We start from the raw sequence: 9,757 nt of genomic DNA on the forward strand, positions 1-9,757 counted from the left end.
GTTAACAGAGAGGCTCCATTACGTCATGTGCTGGCAAAAATAGAGAGATGAGAACTAAAGCTTTAAGGAAGGAACTTCCAATTCTGTTTTATAGCTAAAAAAATATCTGTAACATGCCACAGCAGTATCATTCATGTTTTCTGAAGTAGTTTCTCTTTTTACAAAGAGTTCATTTTTGGCCAGATCAGAGTGCAAGTGCAGGTAGTAAAGTATCTGCCTAAAGTAGTCCCTGATCTATTTTGGTAACCTTATAAAAGGAAATTAAAAGGCTAGTGTGTTAGAATTTTCAGAATACAATTAAGATTTAAAATAAGAATATTTTACAAGAAAATTTTCAAAGTGGTATTGCTATTACATGTGCAAACATGTTTTAATTTAAATGGAAGACTAACTTTAGGTGAAGTTTCTTTTTTGCCCCCTGCAGGATAAAAAAATTAAAACCATGGTTTTTAACTACCACCTTGAAAATCAACTACGTTATGCTGAAGTATTTCTGAAAACTATTACGAGGTTCAAAGTAATCCCTTATAATTCAATAACATAAAGGCTTTTTGGTTTTCTCTTTGAAAATGGTAATATAAACTACAGTATTCAAGTTGCAGATAATGTTTTCTGCTTCTTGAGACAGATTAAATTTTTAAAAAAGCTATTCCATGTATGTAATGTCTGAAGCATTCTTTCTTTATGTAACTCATTTTGGTTGTTTTCAATTATTTTTAAGGAGGTTTAAGCAAAGGACAGCAATACACAAATCCTTCACAAGGAACAAAAAGGTAAATGTTTTTTGGAAGTTTGAATATGCAACTTGTTTGAAAATAATGAAGTCTAGAAAAATATTCAGTGTTGTAAAATCTGTGTTGGTATGCATTGTATATTTTAACCACTTACTGTTTGTTTTTTTCCCCTCCCTTTGTTTAACCCTAGGTCTGGACTAACAGCTTCACAGTCAGTATCTAAAAAACCCAAGGCAAGCAATTCCAAACATACAATCAAAATGTTTTTTAAATGATTGTGTAGCAACGTGTTCTATATGAAGCATTTAATAGAGTTTTATGACTGCAAGTTAATTTAGCATTGGCTGGATTCAGGTGCCTGTCATTTTGGAACCATTCCATATCTATGTAATAAGAACATGATATCTGAGATAGAAGAAGAGGTAAAATGAAGGGGTTTTTTTCTTTTCTTTTTTTTTTCTTTTCTTTGGAGAATAATACTTTTATTTCCATTTGTTTCCAAGAATCAGAATTTGGTAGCACTTTGATTTAGCTCCCTAGAATACACAGGAATCATTAGCTAGGGTGCTCCACTGTACTTCCTGAAGGCCCTCTTCCCACATCTGAACTTCCGTCTTCCCTATTGTAAAATAAAAGTGTGAGATTAACTGTATGATAACAAAGAGGAGTTGAGTTGCTCAATTTCAGCTAATGTTTGTCTTCGTAGTGGACACAAAAATGTGTTAGTCTCCCAGTTACACAGAATAAGAACAAGAACTTAGAGCACTATCAAGCTCTCATTGTTACTGAAAATTACTTCAGTAAGAGTTGATTGACCAGATCTGAAGGACTTGTCATGGTGTGATATACAACGACTTCACTTATTTAAAAAATGTTTAAAAATCTGTTGAGTGAGAGGATTCGTCCAGGATACTCAGACAAATGCTGTTTCATCTTTGGCCTTTTCAAAGGGACTGAAAACTTTTTACAGTTTGAAATTGTTACCAGTGAGTAGCACTAAATTTTCTCTAAATAAAAGGTTTCATGGTGCAATAATAATGAATTACATGCAAATACAAGATAATGAACTTTCTTATTGTTTAGCTGTCTTTCTCTTTTAAATTATTTTGTATTGCTGAATAAAGTGTATTCTGTGAGTGCATACGTGGAAAAAGGAATGTAAGTGCAAATATTTTAAATGCTCTGTTTAGATTTTTTTTCTGTTTACACCAAATTGTTTAAAGACATTTTATTATAATTAAATATTTATCAGACAAATAATTTATTATAACATATTTCTTAGAAGTTATACAAACATTGCCAAGCCCTGTAGGAAATATAAATTGCCTTTTTAACTGCAAGGTCTTTTAAAGAAGTGGCTGCTGTAGAAGCATCTGTTTTGCTGTTCAACTGTATGGGGATTTCCTTGCTTTTTAATCAAACAAATGTATACATGCTATGTGTTAGATGCTCAAGCTCAGTTCAGAATATGCTTTCCTGTTTCCAGAATTGCTGGAATGATTACACCATCTCTACCTGCTTATCTGTTTGTCAGATGCCACTGTACCCACAGCTCTGTCATTTGAATTCATGTCAGTGCTCCCTTACCTTCTTTGGACCAAATCAGCTGGACTAGTTCAAACTTTAAATTGACTCAGTCAGCTTTTTCAAACTGGGCCAGTGAGCACTCAGCATGAGCTGTTCTGTTGACAGGCATGGGAACTTCTCATAGGAAAGACATAAAAGCAACTGAGGGAACATAAGTCTGCCAACTGCTGTTTAGAAAGTGAACACCTATCCCTTTTTTTAGTTTGTATCTCTGATTCAATAAAGTGTAGAATCTAAGTATTACCTTGTCATAGTGTGTATATCTTTAAAACGTCTCTTTTTACATAGCATTACATAGCAAAAAGTAAGCTACTCTTAGGTGCTTGAAAAAAATAAGTTAGTTGTCTTAGCCTCAAAAGTTGCCTTGCCATCTGTTTAAAAGGGAAATATCATAGACTTATCCTAGTGGTCATGAAAAGGTTGTGGATGTGTCAGTATTAATGTAAAAATAAAACTCAGTGTGTTACTGTAAATTATTTATTACAGTGCCATTGTGCATTGACCCTGACCGGATGCCAGGCAGACACCAAAGCTGCTCTTTCACTCACCTCTGCAGCTGGACAGGGGAGAGAAAATACAGTGAAGGGTTCACGTGTTGAGACAGAGAGCAGGAGAGATCACTCATCAAATACCATCATGGGCCAAGCAGGCTCTCATTAGAGATATTAATTGAATTTATCACTAAAAAAAGAGAGCAGAATGAGAAGAAAAGTAAGACCTTAAAAACACCTTTCCCACATTGTCTCTCCTTCCCAGCTCTACCTCCTCCCCCAGTGGCACACAGAGACAGGGAATGGAGGTTATGGTCAGCTCCTCACATGTTGTTCCTGCTCACAGTGAGGAATCTTTCCCCTGCTCCAACATAGGGGGTCCCTCCCATGGGAGACAGTTCTCCATGAACTTCTCCAACATGAGTCCATTGCTTGGGCAACAGATCTGTGAACTGCTGCAGTGTGTGTCCCTCTTCCATGGGGTGCAGTCCTGCAAGGACAGGCTGCTCCAGTGTGGGTGCCCCACGGTGTCACAAGTCCTACCAGGAAACCTGCTGCAGCATGGGCTCCTCTCTCCACAGGTCGGCAGCTCCCTGCTCCAGGGTGGGCTTCCCATGAGGTCACAGTCCCCTCTCAGACATCCAGCTGCTCCAGCGTAGGTCTGTTTCCTCCATGGGCTGCAGGTGAATCCCTGCACCCCCTGACCTCCATGGGCTGCAGAGGCACAGCTGTCTCAGCATGGGCTGCAGGGCCTGGAGCACCCCCTGTCCCAGCTTCTCCAGTGACCTTGGTGTGTACAGAGCTGTTCCTCTCACATATTCTCACTCTGTTCTTCTGTGGTCACTATTACAATTTTGCAATAATCTTTTTTTGTCTCAAATCTCTTACCAGAGATACCTTACCACTGTTTCTGCTTGGCTCAGTCTTGGCCAGCAGCGGGTCTATCTAGAGCTGGCTGGAATTGCCTTTGCTGGATATGGAGGAGGCTTCTGGCAGCTTCTTACAGAAGCCACCCCTGTAACACCCCTGCTACCAAAGTTTGATTATGCAAACCAAATACAAAGTTGTATGTGTTTACTGGTTTAAAAGTCCTTTTTTTCCATACTTCTTATAGTTTTTGATACCATACTTATTACTGTTTTTATCTGAAGCAGACCTTCAGTTCATGATTAAGCATTGTCGACAATTTCTGTGATAGAATTTTTCTTCTTGTTTCTTGTGGAGAAGACTGTATAACCCAATGTCTTTGTTTTACATTTTCCTCTGTGACTCTGTGTGTTGTTCAATTGATCTTAAATTAAAATCTGTTTTTATTAATATGTGACAGTTTCTTTTTAGCTGTCTTTAATTAATTTTAAATGATTTCGCATATGTCAGCCATTCCACACTTACCATATACATAGTTCTGAAGCATGTGCATAGGTTAGCACCAGATGCAACTTCTTGTGTAATGTAAGTACCTCCTTATTTAAGGTATGCGTGTAAGTACTTAATCTTGAATTCCTCCTTTAGTTGGGTAACAAAGGATAGTGATTCTGTGACCTTAATGTTACTCTCTCTGCCATTTCTGACGAAAGGAATTTAGACAGTCTATACATTCCACAATGCTTGGTCTTACCTTACATTTTAATTTTATATTGGCTCTAATAATTTCTGTATGTATTACTCTTGTTATCTTAAGTATTAAAGAAAGTGCTCAGATTTCCTGTCAGAGTGAGAGCTCTGTGAAGGCAAGTGAGGAATATGTTACAGTACTTCCTCGCTCTGCACTTTGTTTTGGATTCTTCAGCTCTGTAAGTTTCTGTGTCAGTCTGTCTGCAGTCTATGGAGGCCATCTGAAACAGTCAAGATTGTAGGAAGTGGTTAGAGAATGTGCTAAACTTGCTACACATAACATTTAAGCACAGGATACGCTGTGAAATAGTATTGTGCATTAGTAATTAGAACTGGAAATTAGCAGCTGGTGTTTCATGACTGGAAATTATGATTTTACTGTAACTGATGCTCTGTATGAGCATCCTTTGGTGCCAGCTTTGTAGGCTAACCTAATCACTCTGTAGTTGTCTGTTGTCACTCATTTTGAAAAGGAGCATTAACAGTGAAAACAGTCTGTATTACCATAAGTAATACAGACCTACCTTTCTTCCTTCTAAGAGATTGCTGGAACATTTGACTCACAGGAAACCTCCATGATTCAGTTATGGCTAAATCAGTTATGGCTTGTTCTTCTCACTGAACTTACTTTCCCAGGGTTGTTTTTTCTTTCAGCTGAGTTACATTCACCTACTGGAAGTACAGTTGGTGAAATTGTCTTATCAGACTGAAGTGTATCAATTGTAAAGATTTTTTTACATCACAGCCTCTCTATACCAAAAATGTTTAAAGGAGATAAGAACTGTGAAATCTATTTATTTATGGTAAGCAGAGTCTGAGCAAATAGTTTTTGTATCCAAATTCATTAAATTTACAAACTATTGAGTCTTTTAGAATAATTTTATTATGGAAAGATATGGTGTTAGACATCTTGGAAATTAACATGCTTGTGTAATTTTAGAAAAAAAAATTACGGCAAAGGAACTCCAATGTGTCTACAATTGTGTGAGGTGGTTCTGCTTTCTTGGAACTACTTTTCCTATATTTATTTTGAAATAGCAATATCAAAGGCTGTTTTTAAAGTAAAATTTAAGGTAGTCACTTTAAAAAAAAATAATGCCCTGTTGTGGAAAAATCACAAAAGGGAAATACCAAAGACCAAAGTCAGAATGGACATCAAGATAAGTTGAGAAATAGGTAGGTTAGATGAGTCTCAGTATATCAGGTCACAAAATCTGAACCTATGGGCATGTGTGTTTTGATTTTGACAGGACTTTGAGAAAAGCAAATGCAAACAATTTTTACCTGAAATTTACCTGAAGGGTCTTGTGATTGGATGAATACTGCTACCACAAGTGCATAATTATGCACCAATTAATGTCAGAAGCACTTCAGTCTCTCACATCCTAAGGTTGTATGAAGCATGTGGGAGTGCAGGGATGGTCACCCTCCCCCGTCCAGTGAAGACTGGTTACAATTATGAGAATAACTCCCCAAAATGGTCTTCAACCTGCATAGAGAGCTCCATGACTACCAAGTAGTTAGTAATAAATCCACTTGGCTCCAGGCATCCCATCCAAGCCGTGACACTTCTGTGTGTCAGTACACATGTGCATATGACACGGCTTTCAGAAGTTGTCTGGCGCAACAGGACTGCCTTTTGTCTGATGTGAGCGCTTGAGGGTGCTGATTGCTCCTGGCACATAAGGCTAGCCACTAGGGAAGGCGTGAGGGGGATTGGATGGGGAAAGGTTGATCCCATTCGGTGCTTAGCCACTGTCAAGAAATGCAGTATATTGAGTGCTTGATCTCTCTTAGAACAAACTCCTAAAGCTGCTCCACAACTCTGCCCCTTTGCTTGGCGGTATCCTGGCTCCAGCGGGGTGCTGTGCAGGTGTGCCTGCAGGGCGGTGTTTGCCCGGCTGCGTGCGCTGGCCTCCCGGGAACCGGTTTGTCGGGGCCCTCTCACGCAGGACGCCTCCCTCGGCACATCGGCCTGGGGCCCTTCCCTTGGCTGAGGAGGAAGAGGAGCTCCGGGCAGCAATGAAGGGCCTGAGTCGCCTGCTCCGCGCCGGGGAGGATGCCGCGCTGGGAGCCGTGGCGGCGAGCCATGAGGGCCGTGAGTCCGCGGGGGTTGCAGGCCAGGCGGTCCGGGGGGCAGCGCTGCACAGCATAGCGCAGCACAGCACAGCACTGCACGGCCCGGCCCAGCACGGCACTGTACAGCAGAGCCCAGCCCAGCGCAGCACTGCGGCCGGACCGCCACCGTTGCCTGCCTTCCCTGGAGGCAGCGAGCCAGGCCCTCTCTTAGGGCTGCTGGGACCCACCCAAACCTGCTTTTTGCCTTGATGGGAGAACAAAATGAGCGGTGGGGGTTGGAAAGGACAAAGATTAACATGAGCTGTTGTACATGTAGTAAAAGACATCAGCAAATGTGTGGATGTAGGATTGGGAGCTGGGCTTTGGCACGTGGTGGTCCCAGGGGCAAGTCCCACAAATTGCCCGCTCCCGTGCTTTAACTTCCCCTTTGAACGGCTCTGAGAGGGTTCGCTGGTATTAGTCACGTCCCTGGAGCTGAGCATCTGCCGCCAGTTTCACAGCCAATCACCCAGTTTTGGGAGGCACACAGAAATCAGAGGATCTTGCACTCAGAAACACAACCCAGCAATGGGGTCTCCAGCCTTCAGCCTGCACACCATTCTGTGAAAGAACAGACTGCTCTGGCGTGAGCTATGGGTAGTGAAAACAGGTGCTTTGTGGAAACTAAGTGGTACTTGCCAAACCCTGCTTCGCCACAGTTCTGTGATCACAGTGTGACAGCCGGGAGCCATCATCTTGGGCTCTGGTTCTTGCTCCCAGGCTGGTAAAGAGTGCAGAAAAAGAAAAGAACCAATGAAATATCGCCATTAGACTCAATAAGTAGTTTTCCCCATTATTTATTTGAAATGGAAAATTACTATTTTAGAAAAAAAATCTTAGTGACTTAGCAAGATCCCAGCATTGCTCTAGTAATTTTACTTCCAGTAAAAAGAAAACCCAGAGAAAACTTTGAAAATGTTGCCAGATCATTAAATAGATTATTTCATTTTTAGAAATAATAGGATAAAAGTACTTTTATTGGCATTTGAATCCAAATATTGTTGATATTTTTTAAATTTTACCTCCTTGGACCTCCTTAATCAATTCAAATTCAGGAGTTGTTTTGCCATGTGTTTTTTAAGACAGTTGTGGATTTCATCTTGTGGACATCACAACAGAAGAGGAAATCAAAGTACTAATTCCAGTTAGCTCAAAAGAAAAATGGAATATAACTAATAAATTGTCCAATATAAATATATATGTATTTATTATATAAGCCAGACTTTTTGTATGGTGCCAAAGAAAATACCCCCTAAAAAACCTGGCAGTCACACATAGATAATTGATTGCTGCTGTTACTTGAAAATAGAGTAATTCCTAGTTACAGGAGCAGTGCTAAATCTTGGAGACCCCTGCTTGGATAGAAGGCTTCCATAAAGCTTAGTCTGACAGCTCTGTACTCCTGTAATTCCATACATGAAAAAAAAATATTTGCAAAAGCAGCAAAAGTTTGGGCAACAAATCAGAGTCATTGTGTGTCTACATTGTGATGGTTCTCAACTCCTGAATTACTAAGTGTGAAGAGAGAGATTTTAAAGAAATATAATGTATAGAGGAAAAGGTCTTTTTTGCAGCACATGGCCAATACATTGCTTCTGGACAGGAGAGAAAAGAACACTTAATTTTTTGTTAGAACTGCAAAATTGTCCTTGCTGATGCATATACAGTAAAGAAACATAGTTTTATCTTGTTTTTGAAGGCAGAGCTGAGTAAAGTCTTGGTGTTGTTCCTGATTGTCCTGCTTCTATCTTTGCATCCTCATGTAACACAGCAGTCAGCAGGAATGACTGTGGCCTTATTGTAATTAATTGCTAATTAGTGCTGTATAGTTTTTTCTACATTTGACGTCAATTTGCCTTGAGCAAGGTATCCTTTGACCATTGGTTTACCTGAGCTTGAAATCAAGTTAGTAGAAAGCTCTGTTGGATACTTCCTAAGGTAATGACTATGAAAACTGGGACTGAGGCATTTGTTCTTTAAAGATCACTGTTCATAATGATGATTTGCTATTAGCCATGGTCCTTGTCACAAATGCCAGGAGAGCATCTTTATTTGCAAATGCTTTTTTTTTTTTTTATTTTCCTTCCTTGTGCCTGCATGTTGTAATATGAATAACACATAGACTGTGATTCCCAGAGAAGTTTGGAAGGATGATTCTTTTATTTGAGGCACTTGGATAATTTCTTAGGGAAACTGGAAACACTTTTGCAGGTATCCAGTTTAATTTCTAATTCATTTTCTGCAGTAAAAATGTGATTATTCTCCCTGAGATGATAGCCACAGGGAACATATAAATGAAATTAAGTGAATGCTATACTGATTTTCCTTAGCATGCTCTGCAGTCATAGTGCCTCAGGCTGCGTCCTGATTAGGCATTGATGAACTTAGACATAATGTGGTAGGATGAACTTGCCTGAGAGGGCTCTAAGGAATAGATAATTCCTGTAGTTCCTGGTCCAACAGACTGGTGCCTCCTTGATGATGTCATTGGACAAGAGGCCTTCAGCCCAAAATAGTCTAGACAGAAGACATCTAACTAATTGAATTTTAAGTGTGACATGCTATTGGATTAAAAGTATGTACTAACATTTTTGCAACTGGTGTAACTGCTACACTGTTTTCTTTTAAGTGATTAATGAAATATTACAGTATAAACATGAAAAATATTCTCACCTCCAGCTAAAGAAGGTCAGACACTGGAATTTTACTTTTCAGAGTTACTGAATATATCTTGCTACCTCAGCTGACCAAACAGATGCTAATTTTCAGATTGAGACATTAAAGGAAGGTCTCAAATCAAAAGTGGATTTTGTTTGTTTTGGTTTGTTTTTCCAGTCATGTCTGTTTGGTTACTGCTTTACATAGCTTGTGTTTTTGTAGTGTGTTTTAAAACAGAAAATTTCTCAAAGAATAGGAAATAAATGCTGAAGTTTGTAGTTGAAGTTACTACTATGCCTATGCTGTAATTTGAGATGCAGTTAGGTAGTAAGAGCTTAGTAAACAAACTGTTCCTGTGAGTGCCAGCTCTGGTAATCTGTGTTGTGAAAACTGTCTCTTTAGTTGCACTTAAAAGTTGAAACTAGAAATATCAGCCAGATGTCTCTAAAGGAGAAAAACCTAGTCATTAAATGCTTTGATGACAAGGAGCAAGTGATTCTCATAACATTAAATCACTACAAAGAACAGAAAGTATAAACAATATTATCATCCCTT

At 39.4% G+C, this 9,757-nt stretch overlaps 1 protein-coding gene across 5 annotated transcripts in view; it reads left to right on the forward strand.

Moving 5' to 3' along the window:
• POLK (DNA polymerase kappa) overlaps positions 1–9,757 on the forward strand; it is a 40,249-nt gene that overhangs the window by 30,354 nt on the left and 138 nt on the right. For 4 of the 5 annotated variants that reach the window (XM_058043471.1, XM_058043474.1, XM_058043472.1 and 1 more), the window contains 2 exons: positions 722–773; positions 925–2,561. In XM_058043471.1, coding sequence (XP_057899454.1) covers positions 722–773; positions 925–1,009 — 137 coding nt within the window. In that variant the 3' untranslated portion in view covers positions 1,010–2,561. Of the gene's footprint in view, positions 1–721; positions 774–924; positions 2,562–9,757 lie in introns of those variants that run through there. The other variant, XM_058043476.1, reaches the window with a different exon arrangement.

This window comes from Melospiza georgiana, chromosome Z (assembly GCF_028018845.1).
Source record: "Melospiza georgiana isolate bMelGeo1 chromosome Z, bMelGeo1.pri, whole genome shotgun sequence".
Taxonomy (NCBI): domain Eukaryota; kingdom Metazoa; phylum Chordata; class Aves; order Passeriformes; family Passerellidae; genus Melospiza; species Melospiza georgiana.